Raw genomic sequence first — 25,782 nt, 5'->3', positions numbered from 1 at the left:
TAGACAGACATACATTAAGCATAGGAAATTAACCGCACAGCCAATTGAACGGGATTCAAACTCTAGATTAAAATAAAAACCGCTCGTTTCTTCGAGCCAGGGTTGAGCCGTGCTAAGGTTTGCAGTCTCATTTATAGGATGTACCTGAATTGCGGGTTCTATTGAGATTCTAGGTTAGCGAGCCTACGAGAAATATCGACCATAGGAATTGTAATTGGAAGAAACGAAAAGGGAGAAACGACGGAATAAGGAAACATCTGCTCACTGTTTTATCGGTGAGGTCATCCTGGTACGCATGCTCATAGCCTTCTGCTGTCCCTGACTGATCTCGCTTCCGGTTTTCGCGCACGCACACAAATCGATAGATCAGCATGATTATTCCAGCAGCGAAGGAAGTGACCACTACCGTGGTAAAACCCGGCACATATCGAGGTGCATTTGCTTCTCTGTATACAAGTGGCCCAGTGAAATTTCCTATATTTATCAACGTTAACGATCAAGGATTTCGATTATCGCGGAATGAGAACCATACCAAGACAATATCCAATATAGAGCCCGGACGACGCGATAGATCGTTTTGTATAACCAGCAATGTTAGCGATTTGCAGTCCCATCAAGACCGCATAGCCGCCTCCAATTGCAGGGAGAATATAGCAAGCAAATAGAAGCCCACCGGTCGCATCAAGCGGTAGCACAACCAGCAATATCGCGGCAAGGGTGGTGATCATTTGCGCAGTGAAGACAATCCAAGAGCGCACACCTTCATCGGAAAATTTGTAGGCCAGATACGGCGCGATGAGCTGATATGATCCTCCGAGAAAGCCCTGTGGCATGACTAGAAGCAGCGAATTGAGCGTATTGAAGCCGAACGAGTTGATGATAATCGGCGTAAAGGTAGAAATGGGTCCGTTGGCGATCATGCTGAGAAACGCGATGAAGAAAACTAGCCAAAATTTTAGATCGCCGAGCAGCTCGACTACTTGGCCTTTTTTATAATGTGTGTTGCGGACGCCGGAATTGTTCACGCGCAGTCTTGCGACGGCGATGTATCGTTGACGCTCGTCGAATCCTCGCGCTCGAACTGGATCGGATGGCAGAAGGAAGACGAGGATTAGACCCCAGATTATTGTCACTGCGCCCGCGACAAGGTACATGTATTTCCATGGAGAGAGGGAGCCGGTTATGTGGCCCAGACCATAGTTTATTAGTGGCGAGAAGACCGAGACGTAGCCTGTACAGCTATACCAAATTCTGTGAGCAATGTTAGCTCAATTACTCATTTGGTAATAGAAGAGCTCAATGAATACTTACCCCATGCGCAGGGCTTGTTCGTTCTTTTTGTACCAGCCCCCTGTCCCGTGTCAATATCTGTTTTTCAGTCGAGATATTGCCGGTACACTTACCACGATGAGCATAAACATTGGACTGATTCCACTTTCCAGCATACCGAGAAAGAATCTTTGCGTGTAGAGTGCTTTGTAGTTGAAACAAGCGGGTGTCAAGATCAGACAGATCCCCCATAGGGTTATGATACTTGAGGCAACGCGCTCGATCGGGAATCTCTGGGCGAGGGTCATAGCTGGGTAAGCTCCCACCATGAAACCCAAGTATAAAATCGCAGCGGAGAATGAATAGCGATTTCCAATCTCCAAGTGTAAATCTTCTCGAAGACCAAATAGTGCCTGAAAGAGGAAACGTTAGCTTGGAACAGATGGGGAAGAGGAAATTGTCAGTAGAGTAGAGCTTACTGCTTGCGAAAACATTGCCTTATCATAGTACTGCAAGCCATATGTCACGCACAGGATCGGCATCAGCTTCCAATCGATGCGACGCAGGACCTGCTGCTCCTCATTTTTGGTCCAAGTTTCATCCCCTGTATAGTTGGCCAGTACTTTGATTGCTTCATCGTTGTGCACCGTATCGAGGGTCGCGCACTTTTCAATTTCGGGAAGTTGAGAGCTTGAGCTCTTCGCTTTCTCGGAGACGAAGTCTTCTTGCGTCTTATCTGAAATCGACATGTGGGCTTGGAATTGGCGGCGTCGGCCTTGCAACGGCGTGGAAGATACTGGCGGATTCAGTTCGAAAAAGCTCTCAGAAAGAGTGACCCACCAGAGGTCCGCTTCGGGTCCGGGAAGAATCGAGAGATTTTATAAAACCGAGCGCAATCTTAATGACATCGAGCTGTTACCAGCTTTGACTGCCAGTCGCGAATGCCGAGCTGTACCGGCCTGCCCCGAAAGTTTACCCCGGGAATTCAAGAGCGTCAATCCGGGGGTGGGGAGTGGCGCGCAGGAACTGGAGCCTTGTAGTACCATCTTTTTTTTTTTTTTTTTTTTTTTTTGAAAGGTAAGTTATGTGGAGCACGATCGAGCGGGTGGTAAAGGATGGCCGAGACGAAACGGTAGCCGAAGTTGAGTTTAGCCGACGTGGACAGGTTAGACAGACAGTTGCCGGTATTGATGGCGCTTGGAGGGGAATGTGGAGAATCGGAGGTGCTAGGGAGGTGCGAGTCCTGGCAGTCCTTGTGACTTGGAGCCATCCGGAGTAGACGTAGGAGTCTGCTACTGACTCGTCTCTCCGAACTACACTGCAACTCTTAAGTTGAACCAGAAAGATTCCATGCAAACAGCGACGATGGCGGAAACCTCGTCATTCAACGTGCCTGCTGGACAGACAATCACCGTGAAAATCATTAATCCCGTGAATTTCGGACCAGCTCAGCTTCACAGGTTCATGGCGCCGCCTGTGCCTGGGATGGGAACACACCCAAGCAACCCCTCGTTTTCTTTTCTTCTAGAACACACTTCGGGTCGGAAGCTGGTTTTTGATCTGGGCATTCGAAAGGACTACCAGAACTACGCGCCGAAGGTTGCAGAATACATCCCCACAACAAAGTACAAGATCGAAGTCACCAAAAATGTGATTGACATACTCGAGGAGGAGGGGATCAACGGAGACGAGGTGGAAGCAGTGATCTGGAGGTACGTCGTCATCACATTGCAGCTACATAGAACAAAATACTGATAATCGAAACAGCCATTGGCACTGGGACCATATAGGCGACCCATCCACGTTTCCCCATACAACTGACCTCATTGTTGGCCCCGGATTCAAAGATGCAATGCTGCCCGGCGCACCTACAAATCCAGATTCGCCGCTTAGCGAGTCTGATTACGCGTGAGGCCTGCTACATCCTGATACAGACACAATATGCTAATCATTACACGATTCCTCAGAGGGCGAAACTTGCGGGAAATCACATTTCAAGGACCCGAATGCCTCACGATTGGCCGATTCCGAGCCTTTGACTACTTCGCAGACGGATCTTTCTATCTCCTCGACAGCCCCGGACACTCAATCGGTCATCTATGTGGTCTTGCCAGGACAACTGTCAATCCTGATACATTTGTCCTATTAGGAGGCGACGTCTGCCACTATGGCGGCATTTTTCGACCATCAAAATACTTGCCTGTACCTGCTTCCATCAAACCACATCCATGCCATCCTCATAGCGAGGTCGCATTTTGCCCCGGCGGGGCTTGGGAGGAGCTCCAAACATCGCGGGGCCGAGGCGTTAATGACCCACTCTTCACTCCGACATTCGGCCATGACATTCCTCAGATTATTGAAACTATTGGGAAGCTACAGGAAGCGGATTGCCTGGAAAATATCTTCGTTATCATAGCTCACGATGCAACTGTGCGCGATGCTGTTGACCAATTTCCTGTTAGTTTGAATCAATGGAAGGAGAAGGGCTGGGCCAAGGATCTCAAGTGGACATTTTTGAGAGATGCAGAGGAATACTGGAAATCCAAGGGCGTAATCTGAGATTAAAATGAATAGAGGACAGACTCAAAGAATATTCGAGATAGAAGGGTACCTACTACACTAGACAGTGTAAAAGTCTACACTAGCTACACTTGAGCAATGCATAAAGAATGCCGCTCCAGAGACCAAATTTCTCAAACTTACGATCGGGGTCCATCTGAGCCAATCGGCATTCATGGGGAACGAGCTATAACTCAAAGCCTGAAGCCGAGATAGTCGTCTGTTTCGGCTTCATACAAGCGTGTACCGGCTGTAGAGAGGTGGAGCTCTCCACTCCGCAGATCGATGCCCCACGACATCATCTCCGGACTGACCCATGATACCACTTGATAAAGATGACGCCGAGGCTCATGGACAGTTAAAATCCCGAAGAAGCCAAGGCACACGAATAGTGAACTGTTCGCTGCACTGTCCATCCACAACACAACACGGTCCTTCATTGTTTCATAGCCAACATGGGCAGCGTTGATGAGCCCAGCTTCAGCCAGATGAAAAAAAACCTGGACTATGATGTCCTCGTCATCGGTGCAGGTTTGTCTGGAATGTACACCCTGCATCGCATGCACAAGCTAGGTCTTCGGACGAAAGTCCTCGAGGCTGGCGGCGACGTTGGTGGAACATGGTACTGGAATCGCTATCCCGGCGCACGATTCGACTCCGAAAGCTATTCATACAATTTTTCCTTCTCACAAGAGATCCTCGACGAATGGAACTGGTCTGAGCATTTTGCATCCCAGCCGGAAACACTACGATACTGCGAATTTGTATGCAAGAAGCTCGATCTTCGCCGAGACATGCAGTTTAACACGCGGGTTAAATCAGCGCACTTCCAAGACTCCACCAATACCTGGCTGCTAACAGATGAGCAAGGGCGCCAGTATACGTCTCGCTTTTTGGTGACTTGTATCGGAATATTGAACAAGCACACCATGCCGAATATCCCCGGAGTGCACGATTTTCAAGGCGAAGCATACCACACGGCTCGTTGGCCTCTCGAGCCTGTCAGCTTTGAGAACAAGCGCGTTGCACTTGTTGGAACCGGTGCCACTGGTATCCAGGCAACACAGGAGATTGCCAAGACAGTCGGACAACTCACGGTGTTTCAACGGACACCCAACTGGAGTCTACCTTTGCGTAATGCACCGATTAGCCCCGAAGAGATGGACGAGATCCGGACACGCTATCCCGAAATCTTTCGAAAATGCGCCGAGACATACTCTTGCTTCATGCATGTCTCAGACACTCGCGATACGCTCCAAGTCGATCCCGAAGAAAGAGAAGCCTTCTGGGAAAACCTCTATGAACAGCGAGGATTTGCAAAGTGGCTGGGAAACTTTGGAAATATCAACACGAATAAAGAGGCGAACGATCTCTTCAGTGCATTTGTCGCGAACAAAATCCGGCAACGAGTTAAAGATCCCTGGACGGCCGAGACACTGATTCCAAAGTGCCATGGATTCGGCACAAAGCGTGTTCCTCTCGAATCGGGATACTTTGAAGCTTTTAATCAGCCCAATGTTCGACTGGTCGATGTCAAGTCTAACCCGATCGAGTGTATTTCGGAGAAAGGTATTCGCACCCGTGATGAGGAATTCGAATTTGATATGATCATTTATGCGACCGGATTCGACGCCGTGACGGGCTCTTTCACCGCAATTGATTTCCAAGGCGTTGAGGGAGTCAAGTTGAAAGATCGCTGGGCGGAGGGGCCTCGGACCTTCCTAGGATTGTTCGTCGAAGGATTCCCCAACATGACAATGGTGATGGGGCCACATCAGATGTTTGGGAATATCCCCCGCAGCGTCGAGTATGCTGTGGACTGGGTATCACGCTTCATCGAGTACTGCCGGAGCCACGGCATTAAGTATGCCGCGGCAACGCATCAGGGTGTAATGGACTGGACTGATCATGTTCACAACTGCGCGGTGGGCTTGTTGGCCAACGAGGTTGACTCCTGGATGACGGGTGTCAATAAGAATCTGGCACACAAGCAGAAGAGGATTATTGCGAGATATCAGGGTCCGGCTCCTGGATATCGGAAGCGGGCGGAGGATGTAGCGACGAGGAATTATGAGGATTTGATATTAGCATGAAGTTTGTAATAATGGACTAACAGTTGCAGTTTTGTTGGGATAGCGAATCACGAAGAATGAGAACAGGTTCATTTTATCTATGAGAGAACAACTGCGAAGTAGCTGCACTTCACATGAAGAGATTCGTCTCCGACAGGGTATCACAAGGCTCAAACAAATCCTGAAACTGAAGCATTGCATCGGTAAATACATCGTCGTCGAAGAAAAGTTCTTCTGTATGTGGAACTAGAAGCCTGTTTGCAACAACACTGGTCTGGGGCGTCGCGAAGGGGAAATAAGCAGTCCAGTCAATGCCATCGGCCATCTCCATATAGCCAGTCCTATCGCCTATACCGAGCTCCGGACCAGGTGGCCGCTGGGAATCTGCATCTGATGCCGCAGCATTAGATCGTATCCGATCAAATCCAGAATGGAACACTGCGGCAGTAGGCCACATCACTCGTAGCTGATCTACAGCCATTGTGAGGATGTCCAGATCTTCATTCGCACCCTTCGCTAGGCCCTCGATGCGGAGTGCTTGGAGCAAGGCAATGAATGCTGTACCGCAGTACCAGCCTGTGATGGCCATGAGGAATCTTGTCCCTCCGCGAGAAAGGATGTCTCGCATGATACGTGCCATGCATGTGGCTGCCAGTATCGCAGGTGGATAAACCTGTGGAAGTGGCTGGGAGGAAGAAGACCTTTTGAGGTGAACGATAATGATGACAGCGAGGTAAGGGAGGTGAAGCTGATGAACTTCTCGATTGAAGGAGGTTGTTCGATCCGACTCGATAGGAAGCTGGAGATGAGGCGGTAGAGATTGTACCCAGGCAATGAGCTCTCGAGCTAGGCGCACAGGGAATGTGCATGGGGCCAAGGTACAGGTTCTGGCAAGATACTCAGCGACCTTGCCTATTATCGCACACAATCGTACCCAATGAATGAATATTTCTGCTTTGGTTTGATCTCGTGGATCTGGGAAATCTTCTAATGTAGGCTCGGAGAGCGTACAATCCTCCGGGTGGATGGCGCATGGTTTGCTTTGGCAAAGCGCAGTCAGACGCTCGCGCGCAAATGCCGTCCACCAGATTCGTCGTCGTAGACTTAAATCGATTCGTTGGCGAAGAGGATGGTCGAAAGCTGGCTCGCGGTGAATGCCTAGTTGCTGACAATGGCGGATAACCACCGATGTCCACCACCAAGATGAATGTCGATGGAGAATTGTAGGAGGGCGTGGACTCCACCAGTAGAATAAAGAGATCGCCTTGAGGGAGGTCATTACATCGGGCTCTTCGTCATCATAGAATCGCCTACGTGCTCGGTCGTAGTAAGAGGCTGGTCCGTCATGGGGGATCATCGGGGGCTTGATGTGACTGCTAGCCAAAGCCAGTGCATTCACCAACAAGGGTGACCTTGAAAGCTCATCTGGTAGGGAATCTCGGTCCAGGACAGGGCACCATGTATAGCAATAATCAAAGTAGGTTTCTGCAAATGTCTGCTGCAGACCTGGATCTGGGAGATTGGAGGTTCCTGGTGGTATTTCGGCGAGTAGTCTTTCCTGATCTCTCGCATTTGTTTGCAATTCGGGGAGGAAGACATGTCCGACCGGGTAACTGTCGTTGTGCTCAGAGTGGTCTTCTGTTCTCTGCGTTGTTGGCGAGTTGTTCGAATCAGTCGACAGAGGCATGGTATGGGGTTCTCCAGCCAGATGACCAGAAGTGATCCCGTTTATAGACGACCATCTCTCATAGCCATCGCTCATGGATGACTGAACATCGTGAACGCTGGATATCGACGGTCGATGAAGGATGTCGTCAGGGTACTCTGCGGTCTGGCCTTCGTTCCTCGGGTCGTAACGGGCTGGCAACTCTCCAAAATTATCGCAATTTGTTGATACTCGCGTTTTGGCTTGTTTCGAACGAGAGGATCGAGCCCGGTCGCTGGCATTGCTGTTTGGCGGCGTTAAGGGACGGGCAGTGCTGGCGGAGGGTCGGCCTCGTCGAGACGGCCGGGTGCTAGCGAACAGTGAAGACAGTCAGCCGCTGAGGGTGGCATGATGCAGTCGATTTTTGTCCCCAAGGAGGCTCGGAATGGGACAGTCGCATACCGGCAGTCCTTCCCGGTATTCGCGCACTTGCTGCAGTTGCTGTACCCTTGACCGCCGCGCACCTGAAGGTCGCAGCGAATCTGCCACTATCACTACCAGCTAGCTCACTTGGGCATTTGACGTCCCTACCTTTTTACTGTGGCATGCAATGCACGCTAACTCCGCTCGCTTCCTTTTTGGCTGCTGGCCGGTAAACTGCAGCCAGAGTGGAGCCGACATTATCCCGTTGGCATCTACAACCGTGTCAAAGGGCGTCCGAGACAGAAAAAGAGTCCATGCCCCGCGAAGAAGTCTACGAAAAGAAAGAAATGTCGAGATCCGGCAATTTCGCGATGCGGGGAACCCCAGCTTCTCCGCAATCGCGTGGCTGTGCCCAGAATTCCATCTTGGCTGCTAGTCTCTCACTCTCCCACAGCGGCGTTCTGACCGATTCGCCTGGAAAGGCCTCTTAGCTCGATCCACCAAGATAGCCGCCATATTAATGAGGCTACCATTTTACCCGTTGTCTCAAAACAGCTCCCATACGAATTAGCGCCCTGCAGATGCGCCTGAGCAAAGAAAGTAAACATGGGTTTACTTCGACTCGCCGGGATGTCGGAGAGCTGCGTCGAAAATACCGGCAGTAATATCCCGGTATACTTGAGTGTTACAGGCCGGTACTCGGCTGGCCGGGGAGGATCTGTTGATCAGTACGCGATAACATGTAGAGACAGCAATGATCCAGGTAAATAGCCGGATCCATTACGCAAGATCGCTCACATGGGCGACACGACACTGAGTTACGGGATATTCCAAAGTGGGATGGCTGATCTTTCTCATCCAGGCCCACAACGACGCGAAGGTGTCGATCAAATTTCCGCCTTCTATAAAGCCTCGCGTTTGTAATTATCCAAAAAGAGAACTGATATATACTCCTCGTATCACATACTTCAAAATGACAGTCCCAGACCTTGCGCCAACGGATGGGGGAATGCCGGGCACACCGAACTTTCAAGCTGTCAACGGGGCAGATGGCGTCCACAAAACGAACGGAACGAATGGAGTTAAGACAATGAAGAGCCCACCTACCAATGGGCACTATTCAGCGGACTCGCCGAAGAGCTATTCGATCCCCCTCAACACAGACTACGCCTATAAGCCTCGCAAATTGCGTGTGGTGACTATCGGAGCCGGGTTCTCAGGGCTGTTGATAGCGCACAAAATTCAGCATCGATTCCCAGAGCTACAAGATTTCGTCGAGCATACGATCTATGAGGCTCGCAGCGATGTCGGAGGTACCTGGTTGATCAACAACTATCCGGGCGTCCAGTGTGATGTTCCATCGCATATCTACGCATTCCCGTTCGACCCTAATCCCAACTGGAGTCGGTTCTATTCAAGTGGAGAAGAAATCCAGGACTATATCAAGAGCACCGTGAAGAAATGGAATCTTGATCGCGACCTCCAACTCAACACGAAAGTCGTTGGGGCTGTCTGGCAAGAAGACCTTGGTCGCTGGAACTTGACTGTCGAATGTTATGGGAGGCAGCGGGAAGACTACTGCGATATTCTGATCTCGGCTCAGGGTGTTCTTGTGTAGGTTTATCCAAAAATGCGTGAGTTCAGCATGGAAAATCTGACTGACTCGAGACAATAGTCACCAATCGTGGCCTGACATCCCAGGGCTTCGCGACTTCAAAGGCCATATCACACATTCCGCTCACTGGGATCATAACTTTGATTACTCCAACAAGCGAATTGCAGTCATTGGAAATGGCTCTTCTGGAATCCAAATCACGCCGCAGATGGCAGGGTTGCCCGGAACCGAAGTTGTCAATTTCATGCGGAGTCCTGCGTGGGTCTACTACCGAGTACCACCGTCAAAGCACTTGGGTCGAGACGTCGAGGACGCAAATCCTGCATATTCTGTAGAAGAAATAGCCCGTTTCAACGACCCAGAGTCTCATAAAGACTATCGGAAGGGGATTGTTTCGCGAACGAACAAGGCATTCCGCTTGGTAAGCTACCTACTACATACCCTATCGGTCGAGCGGTTCTGAGACGATGATCTCCAGTTCATCAAAGGAGAGAATAATGAGGCAGCTGTGAAATTTGGAACCCAACAGATGGCCGAAAAGCTCAACCACGATCCCGACTTGTGTGAGAAATTGATTCCGAAATGGGAAGTTGGCTGTCGTCGAGTCACACCGGGACCTGGGTACTTGGAAGCCTTTTCCAAGCCGAATTGCAATCTCAGCAACAGCCCCATCACGAAGTTAACTGAAAATGCAGTACATACTGCAGATGGAAATGTATTTGAGTGTGATGTTGGTATGTGATTCCTGATCTGTTTCCTATCAGCCGAAGACATACTTAAGACCTGTCAGTTATCTGCGCAACTGGATTTGATGTATCCCATCGCCCCCGCTACCCGATCGTCGGCCAAAACGCCATAAATCTTGCAGATAAGTGGGCCGATGAGCCTGAGTCATACCTGTCGGTCGCGACGTCCAGTTTCCCCAATTATTTCATGATGATGGGCCCGAATTGTCTGGGCGGCCATGGCTCCCTCGTGGAATCACTCAACTGGACTGGCGACTACTTTGTGAAATGGATCAAGAAGATTGCAGCGGAAGACATTAAATACGTGGTACCCAAAAGGTCTGCCGAAGATGCATTTGGGAAATACGCCGATGAGATTCACAAGACGCTGGTATGGACGGGTGGATGCAAGAGTTGGTACAAACGTAATCGTGTTGACGGTAGGGTGACAGCTTTGTTTGGGGGAAGTGCAATTCTTTTCAATCGGATGATTAGTGACCTTCGACCTGAGGATTTTGAGGTTGAGTACAATAGTGCTAATCCCTTCCGGTTTATGGGGAATGGGTTCACCGAGTTTGAGATGACGGAGGGGAATGATCTGTCTTTTTATGTTGATGTCGCTGATACTCCTCCCTCGGCTTAGATTATTTGCCTTAAACTTGAATATAGTGAATGGTTTCCACGTTAATCACAATGATTATGAAGGTCTTCCTCGGTGTGCACCGCCTCATTCCGGGGAGGATTAAGTGCGGGAAAGCAAGCCGAGTGTTTCGGCTGTCCTTTCTGGGAAGTCACCGCGGCGTCTATCAACGGCGATCAATATAAAGAGTAGACTAAATCCAGGATACTAGCTGCCTATCAGTTATACTTTGCCGAAAATTTTGCCGTCTTAACGTCGCCGTCATGGGAATTAACGCTCGTCCTGACACGATGCATGCATGGAGGAAGCACAAGGGAAACACAGAGCCGGTGAGCCGACACTTCAGTGCGCAGAATAGGCACGGTGAACATGGAAGTAATTGACGGGGCTTCAAGGTCTGGGAGATTTTACCGGTCCCATCAACACCTCCCGATGGACTTTTGATCAAATTGCTGGCTTCTGGAGGTTAGTATTAGCTTCAAAGTAGACCTTCCCTTGCTAAACCCGCGATAGTCTGTCACAGCGATCAACCGTTGCTTGATATAGAAGACCGTCTGAATTTCAATGAGCGATACATTCTAGTAAGATTAAGGGAACTCTGGATATCTCGATGAAACTAATACTTGTCACCTGCGCAGGGCCATGAGGGATGCGGAGAGATCGTTGAGATTGGAGAGGAAATCAGCGATTCCAGATTTCAAGTGGTATCCAAGACCTCGACAACACCGAAAATCCTAGTAACTGATGGAATCATCAAATTTAGGGCGGCCGAGTGGCTCTCGTGGCTGTTCCGGGCTGCGGACTCCCAAACTGCACCGAGTGCTCGCGCAACCTATCACAGCTTTGCCCTGCTGGCATGCACCATGGTATTGGTCAAGACGGATTCTATGCAGAGTGGGTTGCAGTCAATATTCGCGCTGCAATCCCACTTCCGGAAGGTATAGCTCCTGCTGTGGCAGCGGTTGCCACGGATGCCGTCACGACAGCTTATCATGGCATTACTCGCCGAGCTGAGGTGAAAAGGGAGGAGATCATCTTTCTCTTCGGGCTTGGAGGCCTTGGATTTAATGCCTTACAAATCGTCCGACATATCGGCGCCCGCGTCATCGTGTCGGATCTCCGGCAAGAGAAGCTCGATGCAGCGCTCGCATTGGGAGTTCCACAAGAGGACATTGTACCGGTCGGAACGTCGGTCCAGGCTTTTGTACAGGAGAGCGGACTGCAGGGGAAGATCGACACTGTACTGGAATTTGTTGGCAAGCATCAAACCTTCCAAGATGCCCAACAGATTGGTGAGTTCAGATACCCTCCCCTGATCGTTGCGTCGCTAATGTGAGATTTGGGCATCTAGTCCGCTTGGGAGGCAAGATTCTCTGCGTGGGGACACTGGATCGCACGAATGAACTCGATATGAAGAATGGGATTCGGAAGCGCCTGAGTATTATTTTCACTTATGGAGGACAGCAGCGCGATCTGGTCGAGGTGCTCGATCTCATCGCTCGGAAGGTGATTCAACCACAAGTCGAGATTGGCCGCTTATGCGACTTCCCAACAGTCTTGAAAGCCCTCGGAGATGGCAAGATTCGAGATCGAGTGGCCTTGGTGTCTGACTTGGTGGCGAGGGATGGGTAGCCCCAGGTACAGCTTTGCTGGACGACTGGAGTGGATGATTCATTGGCGTCTGCAGCCGGTTCCCAGCTCGAGCTTGGTGTCATGATGGCTTGACTCCAATGTGTGCAGAGCAGCCAACTCTGCCCTGTCTGGCAAATGCAACTGCCTGGATCTGGTACTAGTAGTAGTTAAAGTTGTATTTCGTTAGCTCATGGAAGAATTCACCTGTCCGTCACCGCGTCCCTGCAGGCCCAATAGGCTTTCCGCCCGCCTCCGTGGACCAGGAAACACTCGACCTGCTAACCAAGATCGACCGCGATCATAGATCCTCCGTGCCAATTAGCCCACTCACTGCAGGGCCGGAAATCAGCTCCCAGCAAGATGGAGAGCTCTGCAGCTTCCGCTTGCATCGCCGATCCAAAAGTGGTCCTCGGTGCGCCCTAGATCCCATCCCCAAATTTGGGTCAGGAGCTTGACTCTCCACCCAAAAACCCAATTGCTGCCCACAGTCGGTCTTTTGAAGAATTTTCTGCTTAAGCATAGTCGCGAGGTGGATGATGGAGCCGACAACAGCAGGAGACGATGGAAAGTATTTACGTCATGGCACAACGCGAGGTCCAAAGTATAAAGACGGACGGCGAGCCATCGCCGACTGCCCTCCCGCCCCCTAAGCAACTAAACGCGTCGATTCTGGTGAACAAAAATGCACATTGCGACAATTGGAGCGTGGATCCTCGCCACAGGGCTGGTATCAGCCAAGACTTGCTACAATGCGACCGTGCCAGTGCCTGTTTCCGCGAGAAATGGAGTATTCGACAACCTGAGCACGCCCAAGAACAACATGGAGGCAACCATGTTCTCTATCGCTGCCACCCGGCAAGGAGGGAATTTTACGGAGGATGCACTGACGGGCTACGCGACTGTTTCTGGGCACTACAACATTTCAGCTCAGTATTGCATGCCCAACAGCTCTGCTTCTAGCAATAGCAGCCAACCTGTGCTTCAGATCTTGACCCATGGAATTGGATTTGATAAGACGTATGTCCTTGGAGACAAAATTTTTGAAATGATATGATGCTAATTGACGTGCAGCTACTGGGATCTACCCTACAACAACTTCAACTACTCCTACGTCGACTATGCGCTGTCGCGTGGCTACCACACCCTTTCATACGACCGACTAGGCCTAGGCAACTCTTCGCACGGCGACCCAAAGAGCGAGATCCAAGCCTTCCTCGAAGTCGAGGTTCTAGCCCAGATCACCCGCAGTCTGCGCAACGCTAGCCTGTCTGGAATCCGCACTAGGCCGAGCAAGATCGTTCACGTCGGACATTCCTTCGGATCCTATCTGACATTTGCTCTGAGTGCTACGTACCCCGACCTCTCGGACGGCCTCGTTCTCACTGGATTCTCGACCAATTCCAGCTTTACGCCTCAGTTCGTGGCTGGCTCCAACTTCCAGCAAGCACGCCTGGACCCGTCGATCCGGAGCCGTCCGGGATTAAATTACAGTCTGGGATATTTGGTCACCTCCAACATGGGCAATGTTGAATACACTTTGTTCGACCCGCCACACTATGATCCTAAGATTCTGGCCTTTGCAGAAAAGATCAAGCAGCCCGTGACCGTGGGCGAGCTGTTGACTATTGCTGGACTGCCCCAGGAGAGTAAGTTTTCTGGCCCGGTTCTGGTGATGGCCGGCTCCAATGACATGGCTTCCTGCGGAGGTAATTGCACTGCGACCGGAGGAGCAAGTGAATCGATCCCAGCAGCCGCGAAGGAGGCATTTCCCGATGCCAAGACGTTTTCTGCCTATATACAGCCTAACACTGGACATGGCCTGAACATGCATTACAATGCCACTGGTGGTTATAAGCAGATTGCCGACTTTTTGGGTAACCAGGGGTTGAGCAAAAACATGAAGCGACTCAGATAAACAAGAAGACATTTTCCTTGAGAGGATAGGAGTTGGAAATAGGCCCTCTTTTTAATATTGTATAATATTTAATACTCGATGTGAATTAAATCTAGTTCACAGTGGATATGATATTACCTGAATCAAAAACGAAATTCGTGATGTGGAACTTCTGCATTCTATTCATCTCCTAGCCATTGACACTAGCACTCTTCGTCATTCCAATTCCCACTGCAGCTGTCGTCCCTGCATCAACGGGAAGGATGACCCCCGTCATCCATCGAGCATGAGGTCCAGCTAGAAATACAACTGCACCGGCACAATCCCAGCCATTGCCTTCTGTACCTAGGAGACTGCGCTTTCTGCGAGCCTCTCGAGCCTCTTCGCTCATTCCCTTTCCGTACATCATTGGTGTATAGAGCATCTGCAAGGAGTCAGTGATGATAGTTCCCTCGAAAGAGGAGCATAACACTCACACCCGGGCAAACGCAATTCACTCGAATACCCTCAGCAGCATGATGCGCGGCCATCGCACGAGTAAGATTGACAATGGCACCTTTGGACGTCGGATAGAGAAGATGTGGTGTCCCACCCTTCAGCCCAGCCACGCTACCCATATTCACGATGCTTCCCTTATTTTCACCCTCATTCCGACTCATCGCGGGGATCGCATACTTGCTCATCTGGACCATGCTCGCGACATTGATGTCCATACTTTTCGCCCAGTCGGCCATGTCGACATCAACCGCTGTACCTGGCGCGCCTCCGATTCCAACATTATTCACCAAGATATCGAGCCGGCCGAATTTCTCAATGGCAAAGCAAACGGCAGTCTCGCAGTCCTCGGCGGATGTGACATCTGCCCGGAATGCGAGAGCCCGTCCACGCCCAGGTTTGGATGATATCATTTCGACCGTTTTCTTTGCCCATTCTTCGTTCAGATCAATGCATAGTACGTCGCAGCCGTCGTCGGCGAGGAGAATGGAGATCGCGCGTCCGTTGCCGATTCCGTCACCAAGACAACCTGCTCCAGTCACGATGGCTGCTTTTCGCTTTAGCGAGCGCGAGGGTGGTTCCGAGGGAATACCGGGATCCATGGTTGTGATCTAGATCTGTACCAGGTAGCTGGGGAAGGTAAGCCCTGTGCCTATCGCATATCTTTAAAGGATGGCCGAGCGATTAGTCCGATTCCCATAGTACCGTGTCGCAGAGAACACCGGTATTCCTTTTTGGGCCTGATATGCGGGGTGTGATTGTAATAAGTGCAGTCGCATAACCGAGCCGAGGCTCTCCGAGGGGCTGCGGTTGCTGCGGAGCCAATGATGTGATGCGATGCGGATCAACGCATCTGAACCTCTCTCCCTCAAGACTCCAATTCCCCAGATTCGCCTCTCTTGTCCGTATTGCTGCCGTACTGCACCCACATCTAAAGCTTGACGCAATGGCTGACTTCTCTGAATTCACTGGTCCGAGCGCCGACTGGCTTGCTCTTGAACCCAACCTGCCTGCCATCCCTAATGTCGGGATCGAGGAGTTGAAGCAGATCGTCAACAAGAATCGCGAAGAGCTCTCCGCCAAGGGCATCGCCGACCGAGGTTAGTATTTGCAGATCTGAACAGCTATACTTTATTCTCTGGAGTTCTTCTCCATATTCCAAAGGCGTCACAGAAGGAATTCCATACTTCATTCTAATGGATGAATAACAAAGGCTTGAATGACAAGGTCTCGACAAATGATTTTAGCATCACTGTTCGTGATGGATTCGTTCTGGATGCTCGCTCCTATCACCCGGCCCATATCCCCATATCGCACCCGCTTCCTGTCTACATCCATCTCCACGGTGGCGGTTATCTTTTCGGCACGCTTGATTCCGAGGACGCCATCTGCTCGCGCATTGTCGCCGATCTACTCGAGAAGAACTTCCCAATCGTCGTGTTTAACGTCAACTACCGCCATACCCCCGAATATAAATACCCAACCGCTTGGAACGATGTCGAAGATGCCTTCGTTTGGCTCCATGAGCACATCGCCGAAGTTGGTGGTCGCGGTGGTGAAGTGGTCGTCGGGGGTATCTCAGCTGGAGCACAGATGACGGCAGCGCTGGCTCTTTCTCAGCTCCGTAACGAGAATCCCGATGTGTCTGCATGCCCAAAGATCGCGGGGCAAGTCTTGATGATCCCTTGTCTCGTGCAGTTGGACAACTATGCCCCACGACAAGAGAAGTTGCGTAGTCCGGAACTGTCCAGTCTTGTGCAATGTGCCGAAGCACCTATTCTGCCCATCAGCAGAATCAAACTGTTCATGTCACTCCTTGGAGTCGATCAAATTAAGTACAATGGTCGCGATCACAGACTGAACCCAGGGAACGCGAGCGCTGAGGAGGTGAAAGATCTCCCTCCTACAACCTTTGGTCTTGCAGGCAATGACCCGCTTCGCGACGAGGGATTCTTCTACGCGCAGCTACTCAACGAGAACAAGTGAGTGACCAATACATCTTCTTTCTGAACGCGATTGATAACATATTTCCATAGGGTGCCTACAAATGTCAATGTCTTCCGCGGCGTGCCGCACGGATTCCGTCGGTACGGGGATAGACTGTCAGCCAGTAAGAGGTGGGATGAAGTGATGAGTGATGGAATCTCCTGGGCTCTTTCGCATCCCGCTCACGACTCCTTTGAGATAAAGTCGGATTAAAGAGTTGCGAGAATATCCTGGGGGAGAAGGGCAGCGCCGAACAGATGAATAGTTAACTACCTTAGACCGAATGTATAGTTACGTTAACCGATTCGTATGACGTCATCTCTAAACCAAAGAGACAAGATCACGTGAGAGATCTTTGCGTGTCATTCATAGACCAAAGCCATTCATCGTGACCCAACCAGGAAGTGTTTGGGGCCATGCTGCATGTTCCTGATTCAAAGAAGTGGGTTTTACTTTGGCCCCTGCATATCCGCTGAGTATTTCCCCGCAGGGCACAAGGCAGACACCTGAGCAACTACGAATCGCCTTTGGCATAGTTTGTAGCGTCCCTTGGGTTTTCTCGGCGAGCGTGCCCGGACTTCAATATCGGATTGCAGGGTAGGTAAATACAGTAGTGATCAGCGTTTATATTACTATTCTTTTGCTGAGAATCAAATCTGATGACGTAGGGCTGAGCGTAAGCAACGGCATGTGCAGGGCACATCTGCTTGGCGTACAGAGTGCGTTTGCCCCCAGGTGACATTGCAAACAATTCCATCCTTGATGGGATTCTTGGCTGAGCTATCTTGTATGATTGGTATGGAATATGATGTGGCTGACCACTTTAGTCTTCAGCTCTGCCCAGGTGAGGATCCTTCTGAGATCTGGTACAACTTCTTGGCATGGTCTTTGCTGGGATCGGCTGGGGCTGAATTGGACTGGAGAATACCCAGGAACTGGATGTGGAGATGAATTGAATACAGAGGCCTGGTTGATCTCGGGTTTGTTTGTTGAATATGCATTATTGTAATTCACTACTGTCGGTCCATGGCCCTTCAGAATTGACAATGTGATAGCCCGAGCAACGCTTTCTTCCGTTATAATGCAAAATCAGCTTTGCACCAGACAATTCTTTCTCCGTTGCAGTTCAATGGGATATTTACCTAAAGGAAAGGACACTATACGATAATTCGCCTGTTTGATCCCCGATTATACATGTATGTAGGGCTCAACTGCTTGCTGAGTCAATCAGCAGCAGGCTCCCGAGGTTACTATTTTTAAGGAAGTCGATATACCTTCCTCGCCACTTTCCCAATATTTTATATGCTGTTCATACTAAAAAATCGCTGAAATCAGTCAAATACCTGCAAGGATCAAGCGGACTTGGCGTAGGCGGCGCGGGGCGGGGGCCGCGGGGGCCATTTTGTGCCAAGTACGCCACAAGGAGCCTCTTCGGTGCGTGCATGAGATCATGGATATGACAGTGCACGTTTACTGTTGGAGAGTAATCGATATTTGCTCTTCTTGGACTGTTGGTGCTCACGACAAAGTGAAATCTCTGCTCTAAGCCTGAGGATTTCATTTTCATTCTATGCGATGAATGACATGGACGTTAGGATAATTTTTAGATCAATGCGAGAAAATCACATGGTACGAAGGACATGGATTTTCCCAATGCGACCTGCTTCTCACATACAATGTAGTTCCGCACGTTGATGGAAGCCAAGCAGGGCTAAAATTTGAAGACACTAAGCTGTGAATCAGAATCCAGGTACACACGGACTTGCCTGTGAATGAATGGAAACATGCGGGGGCGTCATCAAGGCTCATATAATTGGCAGACTATCGGTTGCCTCTGCTAGCTGCATAGTCTGAATTGAAATAGGCTAGAGACTGACAAAATCTCTGTCATCCGATGATTGAGGCAAAATAGTACCATCTCAACGATGAAGCCCCCAAATATTATGCAAAAAAAGTGGCTCAGACCATACTGACATCCTTTCTTGAAAGACTTTTTTGGATATGATCATCGAAGGATCGGTTTCAGGAATTCTTGGGAGACAGGGCAAAGAAACTGGGCACTTTGGGGGACAAAAGCAGATTTTCCTGGGGTGCGGACTTTGGATACACAGTGCCTTTCGTCTGATTTACCAGACGATGGGATGGGGGCCATAAGCATCAAAATGGTATATAAGAGGCCTTAATAGACCGGCCTTCTCTACTTCAACTCATTCAATCTCATCAGAATCACTGATTACTATTACATTCCAATCAAAATCTCCCGATCCACATATTTCAGCCAAAATGATCACCTACGGTGTCCTTCCTGCCATGCTTCTCGCAGCTGCCAACATTCCCTCTGCTATGGCAGCCAAGTGCTCTGCTGTTGGCACTTGGAGCACCAACTCTGCAGGCTTTGGAATCGGTGGTACCACCTATACTGGTAGCGATAGTATTACTCTCTATGACCCTGATGGGAACAACATCGGCTCGTACGAGGGTGATAAATCGGCCTGCTCCGATCTCATCACCTGGGAGTCGAATGGCTACCTCAAAGACACCTTCTCGTGGGGTGCTAGCTGCGACGGCGGCGGATTCACGTAAGCTAATTTCGATATTCTTGAGAGATTTTCATATGTGAAGATTTGATGGGCTAATGAACTTTTTTGTTTGATAGTGAATGCCACGGCGCATATGCCACCCAGACTCATATCGATGGCGAGGAACCTACGTCTGACACGAACTTTTACGGCCTCGGTATCTCGGCTGATTCTGGATGTCGTGTTCTTTTTGACTGCCCTTAGAGTACTTCCTTTCTCGGTTGTGGCATAGATAGCTTTTTGCGTCAAGCTCTGAGATTGGATCCTGGCTCGTGAATACAGCCTTAGAATCGACACCGAACTATAGTATCTTTGATTCTATCTACAGAATATTACCCTTTGCTATCATCTTATCCGAAGATTGTCATAGAATTTCGTACCTCCTTCTCTACGAATTTACTAGTAGATCCCACATCCTTCTGAGTCCTCCCTCGTAGAGGTCATTGAAAGTCTCCTTACGACTTTATGGCACCCTCTGGAGTCCGTCCCTTGCTCCAGCCAACTTCCCACTTATCTTCGATAATATCCAGCTGAATTTCCTGCGTACGCTTGAAATATCCTTCCTTGACATGGTCGTCCATACCGACATCCATGTAGCCCTCCTTTGCAACAGACCTCGGAGCGATCATGAGAGAATGGCCTAGCAAACTTAGTCATTGTGTCCAAAGTCCCCCTCGAAGAATCCTCACATACCATTGATTGTCCTGTCTGTTGCAAGTTTCATCATGCACGTAGCCACATCTTTCTGAGGGGCAAATTCCACCCCTTTAGACATCAATTGAGCCTCATAGGTGGCTGAGCGAATGGCGCTTTTGATGTAGCTGTAAATTTGTCAGGGATTATCGGGGAGATATTTACTTGGGCTCCTACCAAGGTGCCACATAGTTGATTCGAATGCCCTGCTCATGTGAATTTCTTCGGGCTGTTCTCATTAGTCCTCGAAGTCCGTACTTGCTGCTTGTGTATTGCCAATTTGCCTATATTTCAGGATTAGCTACTGTGAGAATCTCAAAAGGGGTATTTCCATACCGGAGAGTCAATCCAAGAGACCATGCTTCCAGTAATGATGAAGCTCCGATCTCGATCCTCGGTGTCGGGCTGCTTCCTGAAGTAATGCACCGCAAGCTTCCAAGTATACATGGTTCCGATCAGATTCACGTTGACGATATTGAGCTCCGGTTTGACTGGAGGAGCATTGGGGTCTAATGGAAGTCAGTCATAGAGATTGGCTGTTCGCAAAGAGATAAATACCATCCAACGGCCATAAGTCATCCCCAGAAGCCCTGCTGATTCCCGCATTTGCGATGACGATATCGCAACTCTTATGAGGGGAATTCTTGATCGCAGCCTCAAACATGGTCACTTGTTCGTCCCAGGAAGTGATGTTGCATTTCAGAAACTGGGCGTTCCTGTAGGATGAATATTAAGACTTTTGCTCGGGACAAAGCATTATGGTCACTAACGGGCCAAGTTCCTCTGCGACCTGCTTTCCTCTGGCTTCATTCAGATCGGCTATCGTGACGTAGGCTCTGTTGGAGCCAAATACAGTCAGTATTCTAATCATACTATGGACCGACAATTAAGGTGGGATTACCCTTCCGCTGCAAAAGCGCGGGCTGTTTCCTCGCCCATGCCATTAGCCCCTAGAAAATGTCAGATGGTGACTCGATGAGGAATTCGGTGAGTATACCTCCAGTAATAATGACACTTTTCCCTTTTAGGACCTCATAGTTCGGTGGAATAGTGCAATCGACTGGACCAGTATATTGGTAAGGAGATAGTTGCGGCATCGTCTGCACAAATTTGTACAAGTATATGATAGATTGCGTTGGACCGCCTTTTTGAGATACCTTGGTTGCTTAGTGCCTCCTGTTGGTGTAATACACTGCAGATTTATCCCTTGAAATGGATCTACGTCCCTGACATCCTCGGTTATTTCCCCGCGATCTAACTTCTACTGGTAGGCTTCAAGTGTCGGCTACCCTAATCGAGTAAACCGGCGGGGCTCCTGTCATATGCCCGTCCTTTTGAGTACTGCTGGTCAATGTTCTAAGTTATAGAAACAAATGAGATAATAAGTTAAGTAAGAGAAAATTCTTGTTCCAATTTTTTATTTTAAAAACTTTCTATGCCCATCTTCGGGCTACTCCTCAAGTCCCGTTCTCTTCCTCCAGGTCCACCATCTCCCGCAGAATATCCTTCAGCCCCCGTACCCCCTCGTCAACGACAGTGTTTGGGATACGTACATCGACTTCTTCGATGTACTTGAGGGGGTCGTAGGGCTGAAGGATATCTGCCTCCTTGGTGGCGTTGCCCCCCTTCTTGGTGCCATTGGCCTTTGTGCCGTTGGCTGCCGTGCTGCCATTCTCCGTGGCAGGGGCGTTCTTCGAGCCCAACGCCGTGTGGGTTCGACCCTCCGAGGAGGCGACGACTGCCTCCATCACCTCCTCGAACGTCTCGCAGCGGCCAGCGCGGAGGAGTTCGGTAGCGAGACCGGTGACCCGCTCCGTCCATCCGGCACGGTGCAAGGAGCCGAGGAGGGTCTCTTGAAGATCCTCCAGGGCAGAAGTAGCAGAGAGCTTTGTCAGGAGGTCGGATTCGAGGGCATCGGGGGTGGCAGAGGCGCCGGCGGGGGTAGATGATGGCATGGTGTCGGCGCGGGTGGGAGTAGGGACGGTTCCTCGGCTCAAGGATTTAATTCGAAGTCCAACGGTGGAGCTTTTTGGATGTTGAAACACAGCCAGATAGCTCTTTAGAGAGCTTGTAGTGTAAATACTTCAGCTTTGCCAGTTTTTTGCGCAGCGATTTGTCGCATGCGCCGGCGGCTGTCGAGCGCGCGGGATTGGCGAACGGCGAACAACGGGTGGAGGGGGCCTGCCCCTGGTTGACGCACGTTACGGTTGAAAGTAAAGAATTTATTATTAAAGGCCGCACTTGGTGCAGGGAGGAATCGAGGGACAGAAGCGCGCAAACGGTCACGGTAGTGCCGGCGGATGCTTGTCGGGTAGGGTTGAAAGGCGCGGATTCGGAGAGCGAAAGTGGGAAGAGACCGGCCAGGAGAGCGGAGAAAGTGTCAAAGGAAAGTACCCATTGCACCAATATATACCACGGAGGAGCACTGGCAGGTCAGCGAGTATATGCAGTCCTCCTTGGCTGTCGACTCGCGCAAGTGAGAAGTCAATGCCGGCGCCGAATGTAGACGCCCCGCGGGCGGTGAGAAGTCACTCCATCTATAACACTACCTTAAGAGTGTACTAGCATACGGCATTGATCAGATCGACTGGCAAATGAAGGAAATAGAAAATGACTGCATTCGTTTGTTTTGTTTAAATTCCATCTCACTTTATTCCCGAATCGCAGATTGTATCCACCTACGTCAGTCGGCCAACATCTCGAATCTCGACGGAATGGGTGCTGAAACACCCCGGGGTCTGGGTCCTGCAATCTCCGCGAAACCGATCAGATCTTTCTAGATCCCTCATATCCGGGTTCTAGAAGCCCTAAAAATTAGCCCCTCCTTCGATGATGCTTCCACCTAGGCCAAAATCGGGCCGCTTGATTGAGGGTGTGTCAAATACATCTCATCAGACGGATTGCATAGTTCCTAGAGAGAGGGTGTTTCTTTGCCCAGAAGAGACCTTGGTTACTAGAGTGTACTATTTGGACCTAGCTCTTTTAGCACAAAGTGATTGATGGAATTCTAATATAGCAACCGATTAACACCCAGGTAGCGTCTTGGTGGGGGACTGGCACGTTCTGTTTGCGGATCGCGGGTGGGATCTAAGACCTGACACGACACTGGGTCCCGAGGGCCAAGTGCCGAAGAATGCAGCCCTAGATGACTCGGTCACCGAGTATATAGACCCAATGAGACCCCCGTCGCTGCTGGCCCCCTCCAGCGTGCATGCTAGCCGACATTCGACGATTTGTTGCTTTTGGTTGCTGCGACTTGCACGGCCACCCAGGCGCGCTCCGAGTCCAGACCCAGTCACGTGCCCCGCTCCGTTGGCGACGTCGGCGAAGACGATTGAAGACGACGTCGAGGCCGAAGTCCTGCAGTTGCGCCGTTTGTCGTCGCTGGCGCCCCGAGAGTCGCCTCGCCATACCTGCCTTCGAGCTCACTCCGTCAGCCGTCATTTCCTCTAGCCTACCCCGAGGTTACCCTCCGTCCCACACCATCGCAGCTCCCATCGTCACAGGGGCCTCGAGACCCAGCCTTGCATCGCACACCACCTCGAGACCCAACTCGACACGACTCGATTCAACCGGATTTGACCCGGCTTGAATTATCCCCACTGCCATCTCCGTGCAACAAAAAGGCAGTCCTGGGCCGGTGAATGTCTGCTTGACGCGCTCGATTTTACCCGCGCTGCTCCAGCCGCCCGCCGATGAACCTGACCACCCGCACGTCTGGGCCACACCTCCTCTTTGTCAGACTCGACTTGCTCCAAACTGCCTGCGCTAGTGGTGGCTCTTGGTGCCTATAACTACTATATATTCCTCGCGCGCATCATACAACCCTGAAATTTATCCATCCGCGGTCATGTCCCTCCACACCTCCTACCACGCCGACTCCGATGCGGATGACGAGTACGAGCGCAGCGTGATCACCTCACCACACCTCCAGACCGACTCAGAGGCATCTCCCACCGACTCAGACATCACCTCTTCCGAACACACGCCTACCAAATTCGGCTACTCCAGCGAAGGGCCACGTACCCCACGGTCAATCATTTCGGACTGGACGGCCGACGAATGTTCGGAATTCCTGACGTCGCTCGGCTTACTGCAATACTGTGGACCGTTTCGGGGTAAGACCAACCGGATGTCAGCATTGAGCGCTTTCGCTAATGATGAATCTCCACAGAAAATGGGATTGTGGGCGAAGCGCTGATTGCGCTGAAGCACGAGGAACTCAAGGAAATGGGCATCAACAGCGTCGGGCACCGCTTGACTATCTTAAAGAGTGTCTATGAAATCAAGGTTCGACAACAAGTCCCGCTAGATGTTGACCACTACATCCCACTTTGTAAGGAATGCCTTCCCCTGCTCTGACTGTATTTCCTTAACACCTTCGTCCATAGCCGCGGACCAGAGCATGAGTGAGAACGCTTCGCAGGACGACATCGCAAAGCTGATATTGTCGATTCAACGCCGTGATGAGAAGCTTATGACCGTCGAAGCCGAAATGCGTCGCCTAGCGGATGATTATCGGCGGCTACGCGAAGAAATCCTGCCCGTCATCAAGATGGCCAAGGATCGATCACAACCACTCCCTCCTCCTTCAGTGTCAGGGCCAACCGAGTCATATCGCGACAGCACCACCCTGACATCACCGTCGCAGCTGACTCTCGTCGACAACTCCTCCTCGTCGAAGCTTGCGCGAGCATTTTCCAAGCGCACCTACACGGGTGGGAACACACCTAAAAATAACTCCCCAACGCATATACCTCCTTCTATATATGAGAACCGGAACTATGAAGGGTCCAGTCTGGACCCGTCCGCTGCGGCCATGGCCGCATCGTCGCATCTGACTGCTTCTATGAATGGGGGACTGCAGCATTCCCCTGGCGTTCCATCTCCGACCTCACCGAGTCACCAGCACCAGACGCTTAATCCGAGGTCCTACACTCAGCCTAGCTCCAGAGGACACGATCACCCCGAAGAGATACCGCGAGCGTCATCGCGCGCCGATCGACTCACTCCCGGCCCACCACCGGCTCGCACCGAAACTCCGTCTTCCGGATCCCGAATCGAGTCACGAGGGCCCGGAGGAGAACCGAACAGCGTGGAGATATTCAAATCATTCCGAGTATCTTGGGAAGATCCATGCTACAAGGTTCTGCCTGCCGCCCTCAAGAAGTACAACATCCACTCCGATCCCAAACTCTATGCTCTGTATATTGTATATGGCGACCAAGAACGGTGCCTTGCATTAGACGAAAAACCTTTACTGCTCTTCAAACAATTGGAGAAAGAAGGGCGAAAACCGATGTTCATGCTTCGCAAGATTCACCCTGACAACCCTTCTTATCCCATCCCTGGCTCGGCCCCCAATAGCGCGGGCTTCGACAATGGAAGACCGGCCGGAGGAGGGCAGATCAACCTACCAGGGGGCGTCCTGTGATGTTGTCTACTTTCTAGTGATGCATTTTGAGTCTGTCGCTTGTGATACCCGGTGACTTCTGACGAGGCCTTGTATGTATCTTTGATCGCATTTGATTAAGTCCACGGGATTTTTGTCTACC

The 25,782-nt window shown here is 50.6% G+C and overlaps 13 protein-coding genes across 13 annotated transcripts; 8 read left to right on the top strand and 5 right to left on the bottom strand.

Moving 5' to 3' along the window:
• Positions 1 to 131: 131 nt before the first annotated feature.
• N7532_005037 (uncharacterized protein) lies at positions 132 to 2,018 on the bottom strand (the record flags this gene model as incomplete). The annotated part of the gene is made up of 6 exons (XM_056617531.1): positions 132 to 158; positions 266 to 474; positions 533 to 1,239; positions 1,312 to 1,351; positions 1,400 to 1,682; positions 1,749 to 2,018. 6 exons carry the CDS (start codon positions 2,016 to 2,018, stop codon positions 132 to 134), a joined length of 1,536 nt encoding a protein of 511 aa, XP_056473690.1.
• A 616-nt stretch (positions 2,019 to 2,634) lies between these two features.
• N7532_005036 (MBL fold metallo-hydrolase) lies at positions 2,635 to 3,828 on the top strand (the record flags this gene model as incomplete). Its single annotated transcript, XM_056617530.1, has 3 exons — positions 2,635 to 2,981; positions 3,037 to 3,177; positions 3,237 to 3,828. The coding sequence occupies 3 exons, from the start codon at positions 2,635 to 2,637 to the stop codon at positions 3,826 to 3,828; spliced, it is 1,080 nt and encodes a 359-aa protein (XP_056473689.1).
• A 455-nt stretch (positions 3,829 to 4,283) lies between these two features.
• On the top strand, positions 4,284 to 5,921 carry N7532_005035 (flavin-containing monooxygenase; the record flags this gene model as incomplete). The annotated part of the gene is made up of 1 exon (XM_056617529.1): positions 4,284 to 5,921. The coding sequence occupies one exon, from the start codon at positions 4,284 to 4,286 to the stop codon at positions 5,919 to 5,921; it is 1,638 nt and encodes a 545-aa protein (XP_056473688.1).
• Positions 5,922 to 6,030: 109 nt separating this feature from the next.
• Positions 6,031 to 7,587, bottom strand: N7532_005034 (fungal specific transcription factor domain-containing protein; the record flags this gene model as incomplete). Its single annotated transcript, XM_056617528.1, has 1 exon — positions 6,031 to 7,587. One exon carries the CDS (start codon positions 7,585 to 7,587, stop codon positions 6,031 to 6,033), a length of 1,557 nt encoding a protein of 518 aa, XP_056473687.1.
• Positions 7,588 to 8,941: 1,354 nt separating this feature from the next.
• Positions 8,942 to 10,951, top strand: N7532_005033 (flavin-containing monooxygenase; the record flags this gene model as incomplete). Its single annotated transcript, XM_056617527.1, has 4 exons — positions 8,942 to 9,582; positions 9,644 to 10,004; positions 10,062 to 10,317; positions 10,374 to 10,951. The coding sequence occupies 4 exons, from the start codon at positions 8,942 to 8,944 to the stop codon at positions 10,949 to 10,951; spliced, it is 1,836 nt and encodes a 611-aa protein (XP_056473686.1).
• Positions 10,952 to 11,211: 260 nt separating this feature from the next.
• Positions 11,212 to 12,580, top strand: N7532_005032 (zinc-binding dehydrogenase; the record flags this gene model as incomplete). The annotated part of the gene is made up of 6 exons (XM_056617526.1): positions 11,212 to 11,277; positions 11,344 to 11,413; positions 11,462 to 11,529; positions 11,587 to 11,842; positions 11,893 to 12,240; positions 12,300 to 12,580. The coding sequence occupies 6 exons, from the start codon at positions 11,212 to 11,214 to the stop codon at positions 12,578 to 12,580; spliced, it is 1,089 nt and encodes a 362-aa protein (XP_056473685.1).
• Positions 12,581 to 13,262: 682 nt separating this feature from the next.
• Positions 13,263 to 14,495, top strand: N7532_005031 (uncharacterized protein; the record flags this gene model as incomplete). Its single annotated transcript, XM_056617525.1, has 2 exons — positions 13,263 to 13,597; positions 13,652 to 14,495. 2 exons carry the CDS (start codon positions 13,263 to 13,265, stop codon positions 14,493 to 14,495), a joined length of 1,179 nt encoding a protein of 392 aa, XP_056473684.1.
• A 169-nt stretch (positions 14,496 to 14,664) lies between these two features.
• N7532_005030 (SDR family NAD(P)-dependent oxidoreductase) lies at positions 14,665 to 15,571 on the bottom strand (the record flags this gene model as incomplete). The annotated part of the gene is made up of 2 exons (XM_056617524.1): positions 14,665 to 14,898; positions 14,951 to 15,571. 2 exons carry the CDS (start codon positions 15,569 to 15,571, stop codon positions 14,665 to 14,667), a joined length of 855 nt encoding a protein of 284 aa, XP_056473683.1.
• A 344-nt stretch (positions 15,572 to 15,915) lies between these two features.
• N7532_005029 (uncharacterized protein) lies at positions 15,916 to 17,168 on the top strand (the record flags this gene model as incomplete). The annotated part of the gene is made up of 3 exons (XM_056617523.1): positions 15,916 to 16,069; positions 16,183 to 16,951; positions 17,006 to 17,168. The coding sequence occupies 3 exons, from the start codon at positions 15,916 to 15,918 to the stop codon at positions 17,166 to 17,168; spliced, it is 1,086 nt and encodes a 361-aa protein (XP_056473682.1).
• Positions 17,169 to 19,238: 2,070 nt separating this feature from the next.
• N7532_005028 (uncharacterized protein) lies at positions 19,239 to 19,538 on the top strand (the record flags this gene model as incomplete). The annotated part of the gene is made up of 1 exon (XM_056617522.1): positions 19,239 to 19,538. One exon carries the CDS (start codon positions 19,239 to 19,241, stop codon positions 19,536 to 19,538), a length of 300 nt encoding a protein of 99 aa, XP_056473681.1.
• Positions 19,539 to 19,989: 451 nt separating this feature from the next.
• N7532_005027 (uncharacterized protein) lies at positions 19,990 to 21,324 on the bottom strand (the record flags this gene model as incomplete). Its single annotated transcript, XM_056617521.1, has 8 exons — positions 19,990 to 20,174; positions 20,228 to 20,355; positions 20,405 to 20,511; positions 20,564 to 20,736; positions 20,786 to 20,943; positions 20,998 to 21,063; positions 21,129 to 21,177; positions 21,225 to 21,324. The coding sequence occupies 8 exons, from the start codon at positions 21,322 to 21,324 to the stop codon at positions 19,990 to 19,992; spliced, it is 966 nt and encodes a 321-aa protein (XP_056473680.1).
• Positions 21,325 to 21,684: 360 nt separating this feature from the next.
• On the bottom strand, positions 21,685 to 22,182 carry N7532_005026 (uncharacterized protein; the record flags this gene model as incomplete). The annotated part of the gene is made up of 1 exon (XM_056617520.1): positions 21,685 to 22,182. The coding sequence occupies one exon, from the start codon at positions 22,180 to 22,182 to the stop codon at positions 21,685 to 21,687; it is 498 nt and encodes a 165-aa protein (XP_056473679.1).
• Positions 22,183 to 24,077: 1,895 nt separating this feature from the next.
• Positions 24,078 to 25,661, top strand: N7532_005025 (adaptor protein STE50; the record flags this gene model as incomplete). Its single annotated transcript, XM_056617519.1, has 3 exons — positions 24,078 to 24,345; positions 24,402 to 24,563; positions 24,619 to 25,661. The coding sequence occupies 3 exons, from the start codon at positions 24,078 to 24,080 to the stop codon at positions 25,659 to 25,661; spliced, it is 1,473 nt and encodes a 490-aa protein (XP_056473678.1).
• Positions 25,662 to 25,782: the final 121 nt, after the last annotated feature.

Source organism: Penicillium argentinense (assembly GCF_028826775.1).
Source record: "Penicillium argentinense strain IBT 30761 chromosome Unknown utg000005l_segment0_segment0, whole genome shotgun sequence".
NCBI classification, from domain to species: Eukaryota; Fungi; Ascomycota; class Eurotiomycetes; order Eurotiales; family Aspergillaceae; genus Penicillium; species Penicillium argentinense.
The sequence above is the reverse complement of the archived record's forward strand: the minus strand, read 5'-3'. Positions and strand labels throughout refer to the sequence as shown.